This window comes from Chlorocebus sabaeus, chromosome 22 (genome assembly GCF_047675955.1).
Source record: "Chlorocebus sabaeus isolate Y175 chromosome 22, mChlSab1.0.hap1, whole genome shotgun sequence".
NCBI lineage: Eukaryota > Metazoa > Chordata > Mammalia > Primates > Cercopithecidae > Chlorocebus > Chlorocebus sabaeus.
Window position 1 is genome coordinate 72,406,184 of NC_132925.1, and position 23,937 is coordinate 72,430,120.

Sequence of the window (23,937 nt, forward strand, 5' to 3'; positions counted from 1 at the left end):
AGGTCAGACAGTGATACTAGTAATTTTATAATATTCTTTACAGCTGAGAATGTTTTTTGGCAACAGTGACACTTGATACTGCTGGTCAGTGTAGAATGAATTCTGCAAGATTCCATTCCTCCTGATATTAAATATTACTGGGCACCAGCCCTGCCCAGGCATTTCAGAGGAGCCCTAATTCAAATGGGATGTTTATTTTTATAATAAATGTTGTAACTTTCTTGCATTATTGTTTATTTGGTTTTCCTCTTAATTTACCTGAATTTAAGTTTGAGATATTAATGAATTTTTTCAGCAGTGACTGAAAATTCTGAAATTTCAGAATTTAAGATTCTGAGTGTGAGGTTTGGCATTAGAGTCATTTTACTGGAATGAACAAAAGGTGGGGATTTGGGGAAATGAAATGGAAACTTGTTTTTGTAAAGAAATTTGGCAGTAAATTGCCTTTCACAAATATACTAGTGAGATTTGTGATGAATAAAACATGTATGTTTTTTAAAAATACTTTTACTTAAAATAATTTTAATATAAATTTTAGCCTATAAGAAATAGCTTATAGATCACTGATATCTTCGCTGGAATCTTATGTTTTTACTCTTTCCAGCCAGATATTTATCCACTAGGATTTTGATATGAATCTTTATCAACCCCTTATTTTTCCAGAAAACTAAATGATCAAATAGGTTTATTTGAACAGATGCCTAAAACCTCACAGAATCATTATATTCCACCTTTGTTTTACATTAGATTTGTTATTTACAGAAACAGTGGGTTTTGTCATTAACTAAATTTGTCTTCATTTCTCTGTGGTGTGAAGTGTGAATCTGTGTGGTCCTAAGTTTTGGTTCTCTCTGCTTGGCCATTTTTTTTTCTAATTGATGTTAATCACAAATAAAGGAGAAGAAACCACTCATAGAAATATTTTTTTTCCCTCTTGCTTGTAGGGACAGTAACCCTGTGGAGACTGATATGTTGCAATGATAGATGGATAGACATCCTGTTTATAGATAATAAATGGGTCCTTCACCAAGTTGCCAATTTTATGGGTGTTCTCTATATTAACCCTCCAACAAATGATGATGGATATTTACATGCATCAAGATGACATAAGTCTGAGATGATTGGACAAAATGTGGCTCAGAAAGAATGTGCCAATAAATATTCTTAATCTGCACCAATGTAGCTCCCATTACAAATAAAATATAGATATTGCATTATAAGCAATGAGTATCCTGCTTTGAAAGCAATTATCTGTTAAGCTGGAAAGACAGTTTTGTAACCAAATATTTCTGAACAGTCAATTCTAATAGCTGATTTGTTGAGAGAATTATGTACCTCTTTTTTGAAGTCTTTTGATGCCCTTTTATGAAATAGTATGACCAAAATCTCTTTGCTCTATTTTTCTTTTAGCTTTGAATATCTCTGTGGCCAAATTATACATTATGGTAGTTTTTGCATGATTTATTTTAAACACACAGCACTCAAAAAAGAACCTTGCATTTGCCATTCTAAATGTCCAAGTGGTTTTTGTTTTGTAATCATGACAATGGTTCTGATTCTCAGTTCAGAAGGATATGGGAACTATGGCTGGAAAAAGTAGAAACTGTGTTTGTGCTATTCCCCCAAATTTCTGTGCCTTTCAGTCCGTTTAACTCCTTGTCTCCTGTTCCTATTTATAATGCCAATCAATATTTCCGTCTTCAGATTTTTCTTCTTCCGAAAATCCTGTTAATACCTGACTTAACCACTACTACCCTGTCTGCTGACAACTACAGAAGCATTTATATGCCACCCTTGGCCGACCAGGGCCTTTGTAGTTGCTATTCTTCATTGTGAAAGGCTTCTACTTTTGTAGAGACTATAACTTTGACCTAAATAATGAAATGATTAGCATCTATGTAAAGAAGGACCCTAGATCTCTGTGCCACCTAATCACAAATATACCAGCTCCTACACACCTTTTCTGACAGCTCTCTGCAGATCACATTTCCAACCCATTGACGCTTTTGCAGAAAATGACTAAATTAAAGTGTTATAACTTAGAACACAGATGGTCTGCTAAAGCTCACATTAAGCTAGAATCCAAATTATTTGACCAGAAGAATTTTTCAAGGAGCATTACTTAGGTCTAATACTTCATAGAATATACTTTGGAGAACTTTGATTTAAGGAAACAGGTCCTTGTTTTGGGAGGAAGTATGGCTTTATAATTTATATGGTGCAGTATTCACATTAGTTTTTAACCTGTTAAGCTATACCAGTATTCCTAATGGAAGATGTCTTCATTCTCTTTAGAGCTGGAAGTCTATGTTTAAATTTTTTGCTTATCATATACCTAAACCTACATAATTAATATATTCTTGGTGGTTATGCAGGATGTGAATTGGATTTCTTTACTGCCTGATATTTTCTTTGTAAAAATTATTAAAGGAGGGGCAATGTTGACAGGCTACACCGTTAGTTGTAATTATGTGTAATTAATATGTGTCATGTAACTCCAAAGTTAAGGAAACAAATATATTATACACTTGCATTGACTCTTTCCTCCACTTCCGTGACAGGCATTGTTAACAGGTCAAAGATCTCTGCCATGGAACTAGAATGTGCCCCCATCATCATTCTCCAAGCAGCCATGTACAGAGTTACCATGCCTTCCAGTGGCCATTCCACTGCCTGATATCTAAAATTTGTATTGATGATGATGTCTCACCATTAGAATTTTTATGACCATAATTTCAAAGAGTATTAGTGGCAACGGTATAAATTTCAGCGTTTCAGAAATGGGGAGGAGGAGCTATCAGTCTGCAGAGAGAGGTCTTGTTAGGAACATCTGTTTCAGCTCAGAACAGAGTTTAGTGTTTGAAGGCCAGGCCCCACTCTTGTACCTTCATGACCCCTCCCCAGCCCCATCTAACTAGGAAATGCAAACCATGAGCTCTGGACAACTCTTTTATCAGTAAACAGGAAATATCTTTATTTGTAAAGAACTAAAACCCATTGGTCCACAAACCTATAAAAGATATCTTACAAATCAAAAGATTGATTTTAATTCAGCAGCAAAATTTGAAAGCAAGAAATACTTGGGCACCAGAATACAGGACTCAGAAGCATGTCCTTGAAGCTTGGAAATAGGACCAACATGGAGCTGGAACTCTTGACTAATCTTGGGAGTCTCCGATTATAGAGAGACTGCCAGAGGGAGTGGAAAGAACATGGACTTTACAGTAAGACTGACTTAGTTTAAATCTTGACTCCATTGCCTACTGCTGTGTGACGTTTAAGCTCATTGAGTTTGTTTATTTACCAGAGAAAGTTGAAATACATAATTTCTAGCACCTAGGAAAATTAACACTCAATAAACCTTAATCCTCCATACAATTTTGCTTATTCTAGCAAGGAGTAAATTATAGAATGTAAGTAAAGTGAAGAATATAGGAAGAAGAGAATAAACAGAGTAAGGACAGATTAGAGTCTAATTAGACCCATTTCCCTAGGTTCACCTGACTGCTGTCAGAGGTCAACCTGAATGGAAACTTGACTCTCCAACAAGTTACTGTCCCCAGAGGATCTATCCATAAGATGTCGTTTCCATGCTCTCAGTTCAGAGAAGTTGGAATAAAATGATTGGTTCATCTCAACTGATGAATTTAAAATTCCCAAATCTTGTTTTGTATTAAGGGTGTTGTATAAGACATTTCCTTTTGATTTTGAGATTTTCGGGCAGGATCGTGGACTCACTAAAATTATTTCTTTTTTCCTTGGAAGAAATTAAAAGGGCAGAGTGGGAGGGTATCTTTCGAGGAATGCTATTTTTCACATGTCAATTTTAGCTGTTTTGGAGGTATATGAATTGCTTTATTCCAAGGATCGTGGCATTTGAATTCATACAAAAGAAAATAATTTCAAACTCCAAGAATATACCAAAGGTAGAAATGTGAGCCTGAGCAGCTTGCCAGAATTTCAGCAGAAGGCAAATCTGGTCCCAATCGAACCAATCTGTTGGTTTATTTGTATTATTACAATAAAGCCCAAGATTGAATTCCTCACCTGAATCACTTCCTTATTGACTGAATCCATTTAGACTCCCCTCTAATTTAGCAGAGTATTTTTTATTAAAGCCAGGCATACAAACATCAATTATCCAAGCTGCATCTCATTTCCTTCACCATTTATTTTCCTTTGTTGGCTGCCAATGGATTAGAAGACATGATTAGAATTCATCAGGAAAATAAAAACAACAAAAAAGAAAGAAAAACAGTTTCACAAAAACAGATGCTTAAATAAGAGCAACAATGTTCAGAATTAAAATAGCTTGTGATTTTTTTTAAAGTCCTTATCTTGACTAATATAAACATGCTTGCTTGATTTTTATCAACCTCGTGCTGCTGCAGTGGGACTAAATTAGCATTCCTGATTGGAATAGGAAAAGACAAAACCTAATAGTTGCACTTACTGTGCTTCTTGTATATGCTACAGTATTTCTAAATACAATGCAGTACTTAACTATTTGCAATAACCATTGCAAAGTGGCTGACTTACTGTGAAAGTTTTCTATTTGTTCACTTCCAGTCAATGTCAGGGAGGAAAAAAGAACAAAACAGAGGCTTTCCTTCTATGAACTTGTTAAGGTAACAGGTTTTGTTTTAAAGGAATGTTATTAAAGTTGGTTGGACTCCTTTATGTAATTGGCCACCACTACTTCCTGGGTACCTTAGTGTTATCAGTGATGGCAAGAAAACACAACAAAGAAAGACAACGTAATGTCTGAAAAGTGTTATCAAAGATACATCAAATGACACAAAGAAGGAGGGGTGATGGAATACTTGCGGTGAATTTGAGGGGAAATGAACCAAGTCACATCTATGTGAAGTTGGCAAACTATGATCTGTGGGCCAAATCTGACCCACCACTTGTTTTTGTAAATAAAGTTTTATTGGAATACGACCATGCTCATTCACTTACATATTGTTTGTCTATGATTGCTTTCATGCTGCAACAAGGGTAAGTAGCTGTGACAGAGACTGGCTCACAAAACCTAAAATCTGTACTGATAGAGCTCTTAAAAGAAAAACGTTGTCAACCCCTGGTGGATGTCGGTGGCTCCCCTATCATTACCCAGCTGTTCCTGACTGCCCTGCATGTGCTGTGGTGAAACAGACATTGGTTTGAACTATAACTGCTTAATAACTAGGAGACCCTAAATTTTCTGAGCCTCAGTTTATCTATAAAATGGAGGTTAAAAATACATATATAGCTCTCGGCTTTCGGCTCGGAGGGGGCGAAGGTGCAACTTTCTTCGGTCGTCCCGAATCCGGGTTCATCCGACACCAGCCGCCTTCACCATGCCGCCGAAGTTCGACCCCAACGAGATCAAAGTCGTATACCTGAGGTGCACCGAGGTGAAGTCGGCGCCACTTCTGCGCTGGCCCCCAAGATCGGCCCCCTGGGTCTGTCTCCGAAAAAGGTTGGTGATGACATTGCCAAGGCAACGGGTGACTGGAAGGGCCTGAGGATTACAGTGAAACTGACCATTCCCAACAGACAGGCCCAGATTGAGGTGGTGCCTTCTGCCTCTGCCCTGATCATCAAAGCCCTCAAGGAACCACCAAGAGACAGAAAGAAACAGAAAAACATTAAACACAGTGGGAATATCACTTTTGATGAGATCGTCAACATTGCTCGACAGATGCGGCACCGATCCTTAGCCAGAGAACTCTCTGGAACCATTAAAGAGATCCTGGGCACTGCCCAGTCTGTAGGCTGTAATGTTGATGGCCGCCACCCCCATGACATCATAGATGACATCAACAGTGGTGCTGTGGAATGCCCAGCCAGTTGAGCACAAAGGAAAGTATTTCAATAAAGGATCATTTGACCAAAAAAAAAAAATTACATATATAAGCTTATTGTAAATTCATTGTAGATGCTCAATAAATGTTAATTTCCTGCCTGACCTTACTACAGTCTATGTAGGTGTCTTAAAACCAAAGACTTCTCAAACTCTGTCATGGCATTTGCTCTATGAGACTCTGCATGATTTGCGAGGGGTCCATCTCGTTTCCATCACTCTACTTCTCAGGCCCCAGGAACTTGATACTCCAGATTCTGTTCAGTTTCTCAAATGCACCACACTCTTTTCTGTCCCTCCACCTTTATACATAGCATTCTGTTGTCTTAAGATACTTTTCTCCCTCTCTTAATCTTGATCTACTTGCCTTCTTCTGGACTGCCCTTCAGACTCTAGCTTAAATGTCTCTGCCTATGAGAGGCCCTCCCTCACCACCTAGTGTAATATGGGTCCTGTCCTACTACTCACATAGGACCTAGCATTTTCCTCCCCTTCATAACTATTATCATGGTTTGCAGTTTTAGATATATAGAACCTTTTTGCCTAATTTTAAAATCTTCCTTGCTGGCTTAGCTACTGACTATAAGCACAGGGCCCATAGTAGGCCCTGAAGAATATATATATTAAATTAATAATTCTTTTTATTGAGCAATCTCACAATATTTTTATTTCATTAAGGGGAGTCATTATCATGTTGAAGAAAAAGCTGAATTTGTTAGACTGACAACATACAGGCTGCATAATTTGACACAAGTTGTTTTTACCCCTCTGAGTCTTGGTTTTCTCATCTGCGAAAGGGAGGTAGGTGATATCTGTCTCACAAGTGTATGGCAGAGTTGGCTGTGGTAATGAACATGAAGAGACTAAGCCAGCACTCATTATAGGGCTTCTCTAGGTTTGCTGGCTCGGAAGGATATTTGACAGTAGATAAAACTGTGACCCCTGATTCTCCCAGATCTTCACCTCAATCTGGGGATGATTGTACCCACCTCCTGTGATACTCATGTGTTAAATGTGTTAGTACACATACAATAATTAGAATACTGAATACAACCTGCTAAATGCTTTAGTAACATTAATTATGGTTGTATTTGTGATTGCTATTCATATATCAACTCTTAAGGACCATGGACACTTTGCCTAAAAAAGTACACATTTAGACAAAAATTCTATAGGCAGCTGCGAAAAATTCACAATTCCTCTGAAACTCACAACCCTCTCCTGAATACATATGGTGTGCACTAACACTTGCCGTTATCTGAAACTCATAGCCCTGTCCTGAATGCATGTGCTGTGGGCTACCACTTGCCACTGGAGGTCTTGGAGGCCATATCCTGTAGGAGCAGGGTAGCCATGGGATTTAACTACTCTTATCCCCCCAAAATGTTGTGTTTGTGAATTCACCTGACTGGGGAATCCCTAATGTTCATCAGATAATCAAAAGGATCCATGTTCCAAAGAAGAGGTTTAGTATTGATTTTTGTCGGTTTGTTTATTTGGGCAGTGGGGATGATGTTGACAGAAGCTTGATAAATAGCAAGGACTGTAGCTGTTCTTTTTTCAAAGTTTGGTTTTTACTTTTAATTGTGGACTAAAATCTGCAGCTAGAGTGTGTTTTGCAAAGCAAAACACCCACAGACATTTGACAAACTTGCACATGGACTGCCCGACCACCTGCACAGCTGCCAGCGCAAACTTGCCTTGGGATCAGCTGTCTGGGGTCTGGGGACCTGGGGCCTGTACCTGGCACTTCAACTTCCTCATTAGATGATCTTTACTTTTGTGAAACAGTAAATAGCAACCCTCATAATTGTCACCTGAGAATTAGAAAAAGCCTCGGTTCCCAAAAGCACTTGGGATCTTCCGGGAGAGTCTCTGGGTACTTAAATAGACCTAACACTGAATTCTTAAAAAAAAAAAAAATTCTCTTTGCCAGGGGGCTGGAGGAAGATAATTAAAAGTTACTGTTGATAACGTCATGGAACAGCAGTTAGTAGTTGTAAAATGAATGAACATGTGAGGCACACATTGACAATTTGACATGCTTTATAAATGCTAAATAATAATAATGATGTCACAAGGCTTTCATTTTTAAACTATCTTAATTTCATTCCCAGTTTGAGATTGCAGATTACAGTAGTTAATTATAGAAATTGGCCCAGAGTTAAACCTTAAATCAGATTTCCATTAAAGTGCATGACTGCAGCAAATTACTTTACAGTGGGAGAGAAGGTGAGAATAGCATAATCTCTGGTTGAGTGGCATCTTCTCGCCACCCAGGGTGGTGACTTCCCTCTTAGGGTGCTGTGGTATATCGTGTGTCCTAAACAATCCCATTTCCCTGAGCTAAGCAGCCTGCATATTTCTAGGTCTTGATGCTCTTCTTGTAGAAATCTCAATTACTTTGTTAGTATTGGTCATACTCTTTCTGCTCCTCTATCTTCCTCATGACTTCTCACTCTCCCTTTTGCATTCTCTCTCTCTTATTCTTTTGCATTCTCTCATGGCTTCTCTTACTGCTTCTTGTTCACTCATTCTCTTTCTCACTCTCTCTCTCTCTCTCTCTCTCTCACCCCCATGCTCTCTCATGGTTGTTCTGTATTTCTCATTGTCTCTCATGCACTCACTCTCCTCTGTCCTTCTGTTCCCCTCCTATAACTTCTCTTCTGCCTTTCAGGGAGGCTGCTTTCAAGACTTGCCTCCACCCAGTTACTAAAGAAGGAAGAGGCTAGGCCTGGGGGCCCACAGCTATAATCCCAACACTTTGGGAGGCCAAGGCAGGAGGATCAGTAGAGGTCAGGAGTTCAAGACAGCTGGCCAACATGTCAAAACGATGTCTCTACTAATAATACAAAAACTAGCCAGGTGTGGTGGCAGGTGCCTGTAGTCCCGGCTACTCGGGAGGCTGAGGTATGAGAACCCGGGAGGTGGAGGTTGCAGTGACTCAAGACTGCACCACTGCACTCCAGCCTGGGCAACACAGTGAAAATGTGTCTCAAAAAATAAATAAATAAAATAAAAAGGAAGAAATAAGAGGATCCAAGTTCCCATCCCTGGCCTCGGGCACCTGACAATCTCGGCCTCACCTGTATCATCTTAAGTTACTTCACCATTCAACCATTAGTTCCTCAATAAACTAAGTTGGGTGGCATATCTGCCTTTATCCTGGCTGCTCCCTTTATCTCAGATCCTGCTCTTTTTTTCTTCTTGTCTACTAGACCGTCACCTCTTCCAAAAATCCTCTGTCATATCAGCAGACTGCATCACTGCCTCTGTGCTGGTCTTGGCTATGTGAGACCATCTGTAGACCCTGTATTGTAATTGTCAGTTTATTGGTCTGGCTCTCAAACTAGTCTTTGAATTCTTCCCTGAGGACAGTGATGATATTTTATCCTTCTCCATATCCCAAGAACTTAATTCTGTGCCTGGTACAGAGGAGATGTTCATCAGGTGTATGTTGAAATTAATTCATTCATTGTTAAACCATTATTCATACATGATTATGCCATGTCATGGACTGTGCTGGCTACTGATCATTAAAAAATGGAAAAATACATAATCTTTGTCTTAGAGAAGCACAAAGATGATCCAAACACGGGAGTTGCATCTTGGGAATGGGGAGAGGAAGGTAAGAGGAGAATAAAGTACATTGGAGAACAACAGCTATTCATTTCTCAGTAAGTCTAACAAAGCCATTTATTCCTCTGCAGTTAGAAAAGAAGGTTTTTCCTGGGGTTCAGCACCAACGAAAGTAGTTGAATTTTAGGCACAAGTGGTTGTATAAAGAGTATCTATTTTTAACGTCGGACTCTTAATTAAACACAAGATACACATAAGAGACTCATGGAAACTGATGCCAATTGAGGCAACACTGATTCACAGCTCCTGTTTGACACTTACTCCAGGGACTCACGCACTAAGTAGAGTTGAATCATAGGGTCTCAAGCCCCTTCTCTCCTTTTCGCTCCTATCCCTCACTCCTGCCTGTTTAGGTGAATTCACATAAGATTATCATGTGAACTATAATCTATAAAATGATCATAAAGCTTTAGATGGGTTAAACAGAGTCAGTGATTCTAATTTGATGAGAATTCCCTGAGAAGTTGACATCCGAACTTGTCCTTAAGGAACGTGCAGGCCAGAACATGGCAGAGGCATGCAGGTGCCAATGTGTGTTTTACTAGAATGCCAAGTTCCTCTGCACAAACCTTACTGAGCCTCAGCAGGTCCTGAGTTTCTGTCACGGACCCCGTGGAGTCATTCTTGCTCCTGAATGTTTTTCTTCTATTGTTCTGGCAAGTTCCTCTCCATCCCACAGTTATTTGGAAACTACTGCTGTACCAAGTCTCAATACTAACAGCATTTAATAGCTGTCATTAGAAAGCAAGCTTCTGCTTACCAGTCAGCCTGCTGTGAATGGTAATGGGAGATTTCTTTTTTGGGAGTAGCCCCAATCTCTAATTGGTTTGAAAAATATTGTTCATTTCTTTGATTCTTAAGACATTACCTTTTTGTTGAACTTCAGTAAGTTTGTATTTCCATTATATTTAAATTCAGCATGAGCTGTAGTCTACTGAAAAAGGTTTTCTTACTTGCTCTCTAGGTAACCTGCCCACTTTCATCACTGCTTGCTGAATAAATGCATGTGTAAATATCCATTAAGTACATTTAAAGCCATGTGGTAAACATTTCACATGTATTATCTCATTTAGGCCTTTCAGCATTCTGTGGGCTAGGTCCTCTTTTTATTCCTGTGATACAGATGAGGAAATGTTCAAGAGAGGTTCTGTAAGTTGCCCAAGGTCCCAACCCTAGCAACTGACATCAATGAACATATCAGTAGGCAATCTAGGGGGCTGACTTTGGGCCTGGCCACAGCCACATGACAGCTGTGTGACCTTGGGACAATATTCCCTGAATGCACCCGATGGCTTTCTCAGCTAGAGAGTCAACCTTCACCGTACCTTATGAATAGGGTTCTGGGAAAGCTCACTGTAGAAAATAAGGATTTGTGTAATGGCACTTTCTAAACAGTTAAATGCTATACAAATGTAAGATATTCTTTTCTCATATGTTTAGTGTAGGTAATTTAACACACTGAAATAATGGGATTTTTATGCAGCACATATATATATGCTTTACGATTAGTGTGGCATAATTTAATTGTGACTCTATTGTTGGAATTTTGATGCCTCCAGCTTGATGAATAGCCATTTTTCTGTGGGTGTTATCAATTAATCTAGGTAATGAATTCTCTTCATTATCTCATTCTTCATGTTAATTATACAGGATTTTCTGATGCCTATTTATCAAGTCAGGACAAGTAGAGTTTGTTGATTTTTTTTTTTTTTTTTGGCCCACATGCCTTTGAATATGGAATATGTACAAGCAAGTTAACATGACGGGTTTAAATTTACATTTCTGAGAAGCTCCAGTCAGTAGCTTGACTTTCCTTACATTGTTACTTATGCTATAAGCTTGCATCTCCTTATTTCGAGAGTCTTTTTCTTAATCAAAAAGGTTGCTGTCTAAGATAATTAAACTATCTCTGATTTTTGAGAACATAACTTCTAGCATATCAAAGAGGTATTAAGGAAGCATGAAAACATTTGAATCTTTTTTACCTTTTAATACAAAACAATAAATGGTTTCTAATTTTGAAATATTGTGTGAGGCACCATGACATATAAAAATGTAATTGTAAATCAGGGAGGAAAAAAGCCTAAGTGCAAGAAATTTTAAATGATACTACTTATAAAAAGAATAGACAATATTTTCAAAAAAAAGAAGACATTATATAATAGACAAATGAATGATGATTAAATTCATTTTGAGTTCAAAAGAGTGATTGATGGGAAAATTTGGTAATGTTATGTTGTGATATTTGTTAATTCATTACTAATATGAGCTTGCTTAACATGTTCTGGGCCTTTTTTGTATTTTGTGCTCTGTTTAAAACAAAAACAAAAAAACAAGGAGTCTTATTTTAATGGTCTCTATTATTTAGCCAGTTTTTTTTGAGACTGTTGGCGATCAGCATTTTGATGGGTAACTTTTTATTTTTGATTTCAGGTTGAAGCCATCCTTGTCAATATTTTTGGTGGTATCGTCAACTGTGCCATCATTGCCAATGGGATCACCAAAGCCTGCCGGGAGCTAGAACTCAAGGTGCCCCTGGTGGTCCGGCTTGAAGGTGAGTCATGGTAGATTTCCGCTGTGCCAGTACCCTCTCTCCAAGATCAGGTGACTAGCATGTTCTGGATTCACAGACTTCCTAACAGAAGGAAACACTGGATTGTATAATATGAAACAAACGCAGTACAGCAGGACTTCCCTGGGCCTCTAACAAACTAATGTGGGTTGTAGCTCTCCAAGTATGGCAGGTGTTATGATTCTCCAGATATCCCAAACTTACTTCAGAGTGAAAGCCCTGTTATTTATGAATCATTTTATGAGATTAGTGTTTGGGGAAAAACACTCTCCGAGAAATGTTTCTCTGAGAATTATTCATCATAATTAAGGATCCCAAAAAACTTTGGTTTTTTGGCTTATGTTTGTCAATATTTATTTGATTTAATTGATAAAATAAATTTAATAACTGCAATTTCTTGGAATTTTAAAAATAAATCTTAAAAAATGAATTGTATATTTTTATAGTATTTTTATATATCAGTATGTATTATTATTTTGTGAAAATAACTTTTTAAAAAATCTTAGTAAGAATAATGATATTGTTTTACAGGTTTGTAAATCCTTTTCACATCTAGATTATCTGTGTCTACATAAAATGTTATAACATGTTTTGGTTGAAGTATATGAAGAAAACCTGGCCTCAGAGACATATGTATTTTTCAAAATGGGAGTAGTTTTGTCTGTCTGTGTGTTTGTTTGTTTGTTTGTTGCCCAGGCTGGTCTTGAACTCCTGGCTTCAAGTGATCCTCCTGCCTCAGCCTCCCAAAATGTTGGGATTATAGGCTTAAGCCACACCACACCCAGCCAGGGGGAGTTTTTAATGCTCTTTTCATATAGTTTTGAATATTATTTGGTATTACACTAAAAGTCTATAGCTAATAGTTTATTGAAAATTAGTGTCCATGTGAAATCTGAAACTATTTCGATGAATTTTTCATATTCCATTAAAACCCGTTGATCTGTCTTATACATTGAGTTTTATCCATGCATGGTTCAAAATCATTCATTGATTATCCAGAAATTTGTGATTATGCAGATCTTCCAAAGGTTGTCTCATTTCAATGTACAATATCAAAAAAAAAAAACCACATGTGTTAATATTACCACCATCATATCAGAAAAGCTTTTTATTAGGAAGCTGTTAGGTTCACAGGGCAGGTGCACACTGTCTAGAATTTGAATTTCACTTCATAGTGCAAATTTTATCAACCACAAAACAGTTAAGTTGTTTTCCTTGATGGGACAGACTCACGTCCCTCATGTTTAAGAAAATGTCTGCCAACTAACCAACTCAGAGCAACTATAGTGTGTCAGTCTTTATTCCAAGAAATTTCATGGAATTACAGCATTTCATGGAAAAGTGAACAATTTAGCTTGATACCCAGACAATTGCACAAACGCTTTTCCTCACAACAGTTCAGGATGCTGCAGAAGTACTTTATGTGTGTTTATCATTTGGTCACAAAGAGAATCAAAAAGATATGTACTCAAGGGTTGAGGTTTAATGAAATAATTTTTTTTGTGTACTGTGAATGTGTGGTAGTAAAAAGTACTATGATCAGTCGGGGTAGTGGTGCATGCCTCTAGTCCCAGCCAATCAGGAGACTGAGACAGGAGGATTGTTTGAGCCCAGGAGTTCAAGGCTGCAGTGAGCTATGATCATGCCACTATACTCCGGCCTGGGCAACTTAGCAAGACCCCATCTCAAAAAAAAAGTACAATGATTACTAGCACAGTATGGTGCCACTGCCTTGATTCCACGATAACATGCCAGCAGTTTTGCCTACCATTACTTTCGACCTATCAGTACAAATGTCAACATAGTATTCTCTTATTATTAATATTACTACCACTATTACTATGAAAGCGGTTTTTACCTTAAGAAGCTCCCCGCAACCCTGTCTAAAGTGTATTAGAACGTTTTCTCTAAGGTGAGGCAGTTTATGTCTAACATGGGATAAATTTCAATTACTCACATTATCCTAGGGGTAAAATGAAAACCCAAAGGGCCAAATATAGTAGATTATTTACCTGGAAATTAATATATTAGATCTGAGAAAGATAGCCTAACTAATACTTTGATCAGGTCCTGTGAGCCTTTGTCTAATGTTTACGTGTGGTAAAGTTTAAGCATTAAGAAGTGTTTTTTAGACAATGGAGCAGATTTGAGGCTTGATGGCAGCGTGGGCTTCCCTCAATGTGTTACTTGGTTTAAGCTGATGATGATGAACTGAACACCAGGAGAAAGGGGGATCTGCAGGGAAAATGGGGAGAGGATGCAAGTGATAAGGCAGGAGAGGTGAAGTATGTCACTGTGAAGTGAAACTGGTCCCAGTAAGGACACGTCCACAGGGGACAGTGAAGGAGGAAGGAGATGCAGAGGTAAGTGGGCACTGGTGAGGCAGAGAGCAAAGTGATGAACAGGACATGCAGAAAATAGAGACCTGGAGAGTAGGAAGAGAAAGGACAATGAGAATCAAACATACAGAAGAGCAGGGGCATGCACTGACAAAAACATCAGACCCTCCTCCAAGAGCCATGTCGCCAATGACAGCAGCATCAGAATGACCTCGGAGAGGCTGGGGGTGGAGGAGGGAAACAGGTCCGTCTTACCTTGGAAGGGGACAGGGCTTGAATAAAGAACAGAAGATGGGATATTAACTCCATACAGAGCACACGTTGGAAACAAGCACTGGAGAGAATGCCTAAATCCAGAAAAGTGCAAAGAGGCCAGGGGACATCATCAGACACAGAACTGGACCTTGGCTCTGCTACGGATCTGCATTCACCCTGCCTAGAACAATTAATTCTACCACTCAGCCAGGGGCCCGTGTTCTACACGTATTCTGGGTATTAGCGGCAAACCTTGGGCTCTAATACTCCAAATGAAAGTGTTTTCAAAGCTACTCAGCCCAGAGTCAATCTACCAAGGCTGCCTTTTTGATAGGAGGTAAAGGCATTATCACTGCTCTCATTTCTTGGTCTTAGAACCTAGCATAACTGAAGATTTGAAGAATGAATAGCCACCAAGCATATGGGACACAGCTGAAAACTCTGTGACTGCCTCTGAACTCTTTAATATCCATAGGTTTCTTTCTCTCTTCCAGCAGACCAAAGGATCACATGCCATCCTGTAGCAAATAGGAGTGCAAATTGTGACCTTCTTAGCATACCGAGTCTATGCTGAAAAGGACACGATTTGTACTCTTCTATTTGTGGCTCCAATTTGTCTGTATTTCAGAATCAAGGATAAGAAAGTGTCCACCCAGAGGAGGTACAGTGCCTAGTCAAGAAAGCGAAAGACACAGAATGTGTTTATATTCACAACAACTTTAGAGAGAGTTTAGGGAATGTTAGAGAGATTGGTAAGAATGAAGGGGGTGGGATAATTGTTTTTAAAGATATTTGGCAAAAGAAAGACAAAATGTTTATGTTGCTGAACCAAACCTTTTGGTATTGGGTGGAAAATAAAATTGAGAAGATTTGGCTAAGAGAAATGGGATCCAGTCTACAAACTCTCTGGAGGTTTATTATTAGTATATTAAGAGCTCAACTTGGAATCATAATGAACACCTGAGAAACAAGCAAATTTCTCTTCAGAAATATCTGAGACATAGAAGTTTCCTCCAGATTTAAATGGGACAGTAATAAAGAAAAATGAATTCTTAAAAAAATTATTATACGATGTTGGTGGATTCTGATAAAGAACTATAAAACCACTCAAAACATTTTGTATACTGTGTTTGGTTGGCCAAAATGCTTTGTACACTGACTGTATAGAGCTGTCAATAAATGCACATTTCTCAACAGTTTCATGGGTTGGGCCAAGTTAACTGTCTAGGTAATTTCAGGTAATTTGTTCTTTATTCATACCAGAAACAATTGGTTACAAAGGCTGAATTTCCCCCAAATATGTAGCTGTTCATTTCACCCAAGAGTCTTTTGAATAAAAATAATCCTCTGTATCAGTTGGTGAGTTCTATTCTGATAAGGCACGTAAATACATGGAATTATAAAGTTACCATTTTCAAAAAGGAGAATAATCCTTTCCTTATCCACTGGTAAAACAGCTTGTAATTATTATACAGCTGAGAACAGAGTTTTGTCCACAAAATCCTACTACATCAAGCCTGATTTGATTGATTAAGACTTTTCTCATCAGGATATTTTTAATACATTGTGGGAGGGCAACAGAATCTTTAAAATGTGGGCTACATGTTAGAGAGACTTATGGCAAGGATCCTGGATCTTCTGAATGGTCACAGAACAAACAAGAAGGCCACTTACTGTATTCACAGGAAATAGATACTAGTAACAAAATGTGCCATTGGGTTTTGAAATGTCTGCTATCTGGGTCACTGAAAATCTCACAGTTCTTCAGACTGTTGTAAACATGTGGCAGCATGCCTGAAACTTAGAAAGTACTTAATAAATATTAGCAATAGAAATTATTTACCATTGTCATTCAGTCTCTGGTAACATTTTTCCATCACATCTCATTTTTAGTGTCACTTGGCTTTGTAATAGCTACTGGGATGATGGCGACCCCTTTTTACCTCACTCTCCCTAGCTAGACAATGGTGTGTGTTCTGGGAGTCTGAGCCATTTTAATATTGATACGAATAAAGAACCTTGAGAAATTCGTCCATCAAAACAGAGTATAGTGTAATGTCAGGTCAAATAGAAACTACCACTAAAAGTGTCCAAAATGTTCCCATCTGTTTGTACCACTTTATCTTTCTTTGTCCTTGCAGACAATGAAGACTTGCTCTATTTAGAAACAACAGAAGGAACCAAATCATACTCTAAGGTTGGATAAACTACAACTAAATGTAGAGAAAATTGTGGGAGAATAAGAATTTATGTTTTGACGTAGAGGAAAGCAAGTGAAAAATTTAGATGGAAGATAAAAGACATTTCCTAAAGGTCCCTGTCATTGGCAACTTTTTCTCCACTGGAAGTACTGAGAACCACTATTTGTGACAATACATTTTTGTTTTGGTTGTTTTTTCATTTTCACTGAGCTGTCCCTGCAGAAGAGCAGTTTCCTGTGCAGCCAGTTCTGCATGTGGTTTATGAAGGGCCTTTAAAATGAGCGTAACTTCTCCATTTGTCTGTCACATCTCTCCTTGGATGGTCCCCTGTATTCACACATCTTTCCCTACATGCATTCTATCCAGTGTTGCAGCTTCATCTCTGATCCTCTCCCACGCTCTCTACTGAGTTCCCTTTCTGACTTTCCCAAGTCCATCAACTATGCCATCATTCTCCTGGTTCACAAATTTAAATTCCTTAGATTCCCCTTGTTCTCTCATCTCCTTTCCTCTCTGCTCTTGCATCCATATCATTTTATATCTGTGGCAATTCTGCTTGGGGTTTTGGTTCTACCTAATGTCGTTAATTCGGTACCTACTCAGTTTTCCCACTCTCTTCTTTTAGCCATAACATATTACTATAAAACCATTACTCTCTCCAGGACAGCCTTCTGATCTACCCAGGTGCTGGGCTTCAGTTTTTACCACTGTTACGAGCCCAGTACCAACTCTCAGGTATGGATGATGACTTACTTGATGACTGACTTTTGATCCTCTACTCACTCCTTCTTTCTTCCTTTGCATTGATTCAAATCTTACCTATGCTCCAGACTCAACTTAGAAATTCACCTTTTATACTACTTTGCTAACTCACATCTCTAAATCTACTATAACTATAATAGTCCATGTTGAATAAGCATAAAAGTGGGTTGTGCCAATGAAAGTGAGCAAAGCTACTGTAGACCCTGACTTTAATGGAAACATTATCAGGAGTCTGTATTTCCTTAGTTTAAAAAATATTGCCTTGATTTGCATTTAGTTTCCTTTATGGATAATACCTTCTCCAAATTTCTGCATTGTTTCATCTATGGTCAGTGCCAAGAGTACAGTTATAACAGAATGCTTCATCTTCCCTTTGTTTATTATGCATGACCAATACAATGTTGGGATAGGTCTTGTCTTGCTATGGGGCTTCTGCATTCGCAGAAATCACACATATGAATATTAGTGAGTATCCCTGGTAGTTTCACGTTGAGTGTGAGAGCCTGTACCTATCCGAGGATGTTTATCACAAGATGCCAATTTCCACAAGAACAAGAAAAGGACACCAGCTAGGACTCCAGAAATGTCCAAAGCTCTCTTCCTTTTTCTCTCTTGATAAAGATCCCAGGTTCTTATGATAAGAGAGGAGCTATAATAGTGGAAAGAGGGTAGTGGCTGAGAAAGGTCACTATGTATATTTTTCTTTACATAAATTTGGGAGACAGTGCCCTCTTTGATCTCATCCTGAGCTATCACATTCAATTCCTTCATGATCTAGTGGACACTGTGAAGTTATCAATATTTCTGAAGATTCAGCAAACAAGTCTGGTGGCTGTCTGGGATCCCCTGATGGCTACTTCTACTACGATAGAAGCAGTTCCTATTAGCAGGTAACACTTGTTACCATTTTATAGATATCATCTTATATTGTTAATTTTTTCCATTTTATTTTCCCAGCCATCTAGTAACTGACATATTTTTTTACATCTCTCTTGATCCTCTTTAATGCCTAAAGCTCATTGACCTGCACATGGTATTTACTAATATACTAATTAACTAATTAAAAAACCACAGGCATAAACCTTGGAATTACATTTACTTAAAAGATGCAAATCTGAACATCTAACAAATTTAGAAATGTCAAAGCTTCTTCTTAGTATCTCAGGCAGACCTCTGATGCAATCAGCAGAGACTATTAAGGAAAATAATCTTTGAATGTAGTATTTTGCATATTTCAGCATGAATATCATCTGGGTATTATAAAAATTATTTAATTCTTCTGGAATACTAAGCAGAGTATGAAAATAAAAGATGCACTCCTTTAAATCTTTTGGGAAAAGTTTAAGGCAGGGTAACTAGCCTTTCTAGAAATGTATGAATAACTAACACATTGTGGGCCGTTGTGACAACTCAGGCACAAAAAGGATCACCAGAAAGAATGGGTCAATCATAGTGTGCATTCATTTCTAGTTATTTCCAGTGACAAACAATAATATAATTTGCTAATAGAGACCTGTCCCCCTTTAAGAACAGGAGAAGAGTTGACTCTTAAAATCTGAGGGTGTCTGATCACTTTGACCCTGAAAACAGTCTGACATCAACATTTTAATCAGAAGTACACCAATACTGATGCACTCATCAACTCCTTGATCAATTTTTTTTCTTTTTAGCTTTGTCAGTTATTTTCCTTTTATTACTTTTATTGGGATCAATTATGCTGCATTTACACGTCTAAGAAGATGTAATTCATTGGTATGTTTTAATGTTCATATTAGGCTTTGCTGACTGGAGTGTGTGCTGTTTTCATTTTTCCTTTGTGATTATTATTTCTATCAAGTCCGTATTGTGCAGATCTAAGCATGTGAGGCAGACAGTCTCAGGGAAGGAGGGAGAAAGGAGAGTGGCAGAGAGTAGAGAAAGAAAGAGATACAAAAAGAGAGGCAAGCATGGAGAACAACACAGGCTACAGCTGTTTGGGAGTCTTAATATCAAAGGATGGGGGTACACCAGCAGGGTCAAAATATCGTTGGACTTTTTCTTGAGAAGGTCTCCAGGGAATTATGGCTCTAACACAGAGCTTGGGAAATCTGAGCTGTTCCAAGATTGATACTGTAAACCATATGGCTTGACTCTGTGTCCCCACCCAAATCTCATTTTGAATTGTAATAATCCCCACATGTTGTGGGCGGGACCCTGTGGGAGATAATTGAATCATGGGGGTGGGTTTTTCCCGTGCTGTTCTTGTGATAGTGGATAAGCCTCACAAGATCTGATAGTTTTACAAAGGGGAATTCCCCTACACATGCTCTCTCTTGCCTGCCACCATGTAAGACGTCCCTTACTTTTCCACCATTATTGTGAGGCCTCCCGGCCATGTGTAACTGTGAGTCAATTAAACCCCTTTCCTTTATAAATTACCCATTGTTGGGTATGTCTTTATTAGCAGCGTGAGAACAGACTAATACAGTAGATGATGACTCAATGGGACTGCTTGAGTATAGTAATCTGAGTTTGTTGATGAAGTGTACAAGACTTTTGGATAATTATCATATTAAAGTGTCTGTTACTGCTTTTACTGTAGTGGTTCTCAGAGTATGGTCCACAGAACTGACTTTCTCACTCCTTTGTGTTTTTTCTTGGTGCCTCTGAGACCTTCTGGCCTCTCAGGAAGGCCATCTTGATCCCACGGTGTTCCCTAACAGTCCAGATCCCATAGGTAGCCAATCTAATTAGCTTATCTAATAGCCGCCACTCCCATTGTCCATAGCTCATCCAACCAAGCCATGGGGTTAGGGTCTTTGAAGGGGCCCAACAGACCCTTTTCCACCTGGGTTCTGATCCCAGTGAGAAATAAAATAGACTGAGAAAACAAAAATAGTACCTTCATCACCAAAGGAAAAAGAAGTAATTGGAGGATGCACCTTATTGTGTGACCAACAGTGAGCTCCTTACTCTGAGCCTCAGAATTAGGCAGCTTTGTAAACCCAGTCACAGGCACCACTGGACTTCAGTGTACCTTCCACCCCAGGGTGGAACCCAAGGAGCAGAGGATGACCTGGACTCACTCTGAGTGGCATATCCCTAAAAGGAAGGCCAGAGGAAGGGGCGGGTCTATCCATGCCAACTTTCTCCATTCGAGTATTCAGTCAGCTCCCTACACCATCACCAATCCCAGATGGAGCTAGTGATAGGCAAAGAGAACAGGAGGGGTTACACTAATGACTGTCCCTCTGCATCGAAGGAAACATCCCCCAATGCACATCATCGGTCTTATCTGCCCCAGGAGTGGGCTGCCTTTGGTCAGGTGGCTGCCCCACTCTAGGCAGTGGTCATCCCTTCAGAAACAAGAGCCTGAAGTTGCTTCCCTGAGCAGCAGCTGTGGGTGTGGCCATTTTTATAAGGAGAGGTTTTAAAACTGGGCAGGTATCAGGACTGGCATATCCTGAGTGCTGCCTTATGATATCAGGACACCACTGTGTGGTCTCGGGTATCTTCTGAGTGAGTAGTCAGTTCATTTCTTCCTGCCTCAATTTCCACTTGAAAGTCATATTTGATGAGCCATCAAAAAGAGCGAGCGAGCACATAGATATCAGGAGGAGACATACAGGTGATTCAGTCTGTAGCATCTTGTAGAGGCTTAGTGTGTCCCGCTAAGACTCTTCCAGAGAGCGCCACCTTGAGGCTGTCCTGAGGCAGAACTACCTACGGGGAAATACTTCATGAGAAATGTTTTAGATGAGGGAAGACAGCTTTCATCTCATGCCACCTTCTCTTTATTGGCAGTGGCTGCCTGAGCAGTGCTGTGCCAAGAAAGATTCTGAGGCTATATCCCAGCTCAGTGAAAAAAGAGTTCTATGATCTTTCCAACCACACATGTGGGAAGGGGTGGAGGGAGTGGAAATTCGAGCCAATATTTGCCATTGTCGATTCAAAGAGACCATAGGTGGGCTTTTTCTCTCCTAGAAGTATAGCTTCCCACCACTATATCAAGAGTCGGAAGTAGGGACTGCAAGCTTGGAAACACCAGATGAAGATGATTCTTGTCTTCTTGTCTTTAGCACAAGGCCAGAAATTTGGATTGTATAGAGCAAAGGTCTGCAAACTTTTTCTGTAAAGAGCAGGATTTTAGGCTTTGTGACTGTATATTCCCTATTGTGATTACTCAGCTCTGCCATTGTAGTGTAGAAGCAGCAATAGACGATAGGTAGAGGAATGGACATGGCTGTGCCACAGTAAATCTTTTTTTACTGAAAACAGATAGTGGAACAGATTTGGCCCATGAGCTATAGCTTGCAGATCCCTGGTGTAGAGAAGAGGCCAGGAGCAAGACCTAAAATTCTGGAAAATCTTCATGTTGTCTGTGTCTAAATCTCCCTCTCCCCTAAGCTCTGAAATGTCTCATGAGAGTCAAGTAAGAATTTGGCAGGCAATATTAAGCTCTTAGAATCTGACTTCCTCCCAAGGAAAATCTTAGCAATGAGGTCCACTCAGTCATTTCCCCACAGATGGACAGGATCACACTCAGTGACGCAGTGATGAGGGTGATTCTGTCTCAGGCAGTAATGGTGTACCACGGTCAGCATTTTCAACAAAAGTCTCACACTGTTCAAATGACCTTTGAAAATTTCTTAAATCATCCATAAATTAGAGTATGCATGCCTTGAAAGCTAGGAGGAAGATTCAAGGGAAGCATGAAAGGAAAATTCACATGCAGATGTCTGGGTGTATACAACACCCCTTCTTTAAAAGAATTATCTTATCCCTAGCAGATGATGGCGGGTAAGCACAGAAGTGTAAAGTGTTCTTGCTTGCCAGAGGGTTCATTCCATTCTAGTTTAATATTAAGGCTCCTTTCACTTTGGTTTAGTATCTATGTTGCTTTTTTTAAGGGTTAACATAATTGAAAGCATAAGCAACTAGCATAAGCTCTCAGTGAATATGTTAGACTTGATCCTAAGCCTTGCTTGCATGATCATAGCACATACACACCATTCTTTGAAACCGTGTAGAGAAGAACCTAGCCACTGGCTTCCTGCCACTGGAGCTGGGGGCTCCTTCTGTGATGGTCCGAATAACTATCACATTCCCACCCCAAGTGTTGATTTCTTCTTACTGTGCGAGAAGAAATCATCAAGGAAATTAGGTGTGGGTACAACACAGCCACACAGAGTAGTTTATGTCATCTTTAATCTTCATAAAATGTTAGGGGTGCGAAGCATTTAGTTAAGATACTCATTCAAGGAGAAATATAAAGCCTCAAAGCTGCAATAACTTCCCCAGGTTGTTCAGCTACTTGGGAACAGAACCGGGTTTAAAATCTCAGCTTCTTCCTCTGCAAAATGGGAATAAAAATAGGGCAACTCTCTAAGGTTGTAAGGAGCCGATGAGTTTTTAAATAATTTGCAATAGTCCTTGGCTCAGTAAATGTTAGCTATCCTTATTATCATCTAAACCCTTGTCGGTATCTTGACTGAGGCCACATGGATGGCTAATGATGTTGGCTGCCAAGCATGGTGCTAGGTATTTGGCACATATCATCTCAAACAAGTAAGAGCTGCTGACATAGCAGAAGTTTTCCCTCTGATTCTCAATGAATTATTCTGTTTCTGACATAAAATAACAAGGCAAAAGAGACATGAGAAGTTATCTAAATTTACAGGTCACCAAGAAAATGGACCTCCTCTATCTGATTGCCACTCGAAAGGAGACTAAGGGAGGAAGAGCAAGGATACAGGAGCAGTGGACATTTGAGGAGGAATTTGCTGCTTTAGAGAATTTGGCTTGTTTCCACTGAATTCCCCTCTCCCAGTGGGGGGAAAAGACTCAGTTATTTCCAGCAGAGGGACTGAAATACTTCAGTTTTTTGAGGCCATACTGTCTGTACCACAGCGACTGACCCCTCCCATTGCAAAGCACAAGCAGCCACTGATGATCTCTAAGCAAATCAGTTTGGCTGTGTTCCACGAAAAAGTTATTTATGGATGCTGGAATTTGAATTTCATGTAACTTTCATGTATCATAAAATGTTCCTGTGATTTTTTTCCTCCCAGCTATTTAAAAATGTAAACCCTATTCTTAACTTGCAGGTGATACAAAAAGAGGCAGCTGGCTGGCTTTTGCCCAAAAACTAAAACTTGTCAGCCCTGACTTGGAGCACTAGACCAAGAATCAGACCTGTCAGGGTTAACTGATTGATCCAAGCAAATTGTCTGATATCTCGGGGCCTCATTTTCCCTGCAGTAAAAATAAGAGACTTATTCTAAAGGATGCCTAGAATTCCTTCTAGCACTTAAAGGCCAGCTGCGTGTTTATGTGGCTTTG

At 39.2% G+C, this 23,937-nt stretch overlaps 1 protein-coding gene and 1 pseudogene across 1 annotated transcript in view; both read left to right on the forward strand.

The window, feature by feature from the left end:
• Positions 1-23,937, forward strand: part of SUCLG2 (succinate-CoA ligase GDP-forming subunit beta) — a 300,875-nt gene that overhangs the window by 269,275 nt on the left and 7,663 nt on the right. Inside the window, exon 10 of the mRNA XM_007984920.3 lies at positions 11,921-12,041. Within this exon, the coding sequence (XP_007983111.3) occupies positions 11,921-12,041 (121 nt within the window). The remainder of the gene's footprint in view (positions 1-11,920; positions 12,042-23,937) is intronic.
• Positions 5,251-5,949, forward strand: LOC103227864 (large ribosomal subunit protein uL11-like; annotated as a pseudogene).